The sequence below is a fragment of the Formica exsecta genome, unplaced genomic scaffold, assembly GCF_003651465.1.
Source record: "Formica exsecta isolate Colony F162 unplaced genomic scaffold, ASM365146v1 C16355393, whole genome shotgun sequence".
NCBI classification, from domain to species: domain Eukaryota; kingdom Metazoa; phylum Arthropoda; class Insecta; order Hymenoptera; family Formicidae; genus Formica; species Formica exsecta.
Genome location: NW_021847147.1, coordinates 1 through 871, shown reverse-complemented (window position 1 = coordinate 871; position 871 = coordinate 1). Strand labels below are relative to the sequence as shown.

At 53.3% G+C, this 871-nt stretch overlaps 1 protein-coding gene across 1 annotated transcript; it reads left to right on the top strand.

The window, feature by feature from the left end:
• The first annotated feature begins 13 nt into the window (after positions 1-13).
• Positions 14-865, top strand: LOC115236389. The gene has a single exon (XM_029808843.1). It carries the CDS (start codon positions 253-255, stop codon positions 565-567), a length of 315 nt encoding a protein of 104 aa, XP_029664703.1. The 5' UTR covers positions 14-252; the 3' UTR covers positions 568-865.
• Positions 866-871: the final 6 nt, after the last annotated feature.

Below are 871 nucleotides of genomic sequence, written 5' to 3'. Positions count from 1 at the left end.
TTACAAAGCAGCTTGTATTTCAAAAGCCTCGGATATTTAACACCGTTTCAAATTTCTCACTCGTGTTCGCGACACGAGATAAAATATGCGCGGTTATTTTTAAGCCTACAAAGTAACTTTCAGCACATAAACGGATACTAGTTGCGAAAATCACGGTTCGGTGTCACCCGTTCCCATCGATCCCCCTTCGCATTTCGCGCGCGTTAAGAGCCCTCGAAATGTTCGCAGGTGTCGGGGCCGGCTTTTCACACCATGTGTCTCTCATCTGATCACACTCGTCTGGCCGGACTTAGCTTCGACAACTCGAAAGCGGCCAACGATCTGTGGCAGCACATAGAGCGCCTCGTCTCTTGCCCAGAGAACATCAGTCTATCGGTGCCGGGCAAGAAGAAGAAGAAGCCCGTGCAGAAGAAGATCGTGCTGCCGGCCAAGAGCAACATCAGCCAGCCGTGTCAGTTCCAGCACGTGACCAGCGTGGACGCGGCCGATCGGTCGCGTTATTTTTCGCTGCAGACGCTGGTACCGGCGTTGAGTGAGCTCGAGAACTCGCTGGAGGCGAATTTCTGAGACAAGCCCGACGCCTCCGCCAAGCTCTCGTAGAAACGACGTAGCGCGACGCCCGACTCCCGCCGTCTTCTTCCCCGGAAGTGATCTTTCCGGGGAAGAAAGATACGTGTGCGCGAAGGGAGAAAGAAACGAGGTCCTTATACAAGGACTCTGGCGTCGCGGATCCGTCTCGAGAGCTATCGTAAAGGGAGGCGAACGCTGAAAGACGACACCGCGGATATCCGATCGGAAATCCTTTTGTCTTTTCGCTCTTCCTCCGAGAAGTAATTTGTAGACGGTCTAGAGAGCCAAGTTAAAGGGAAAG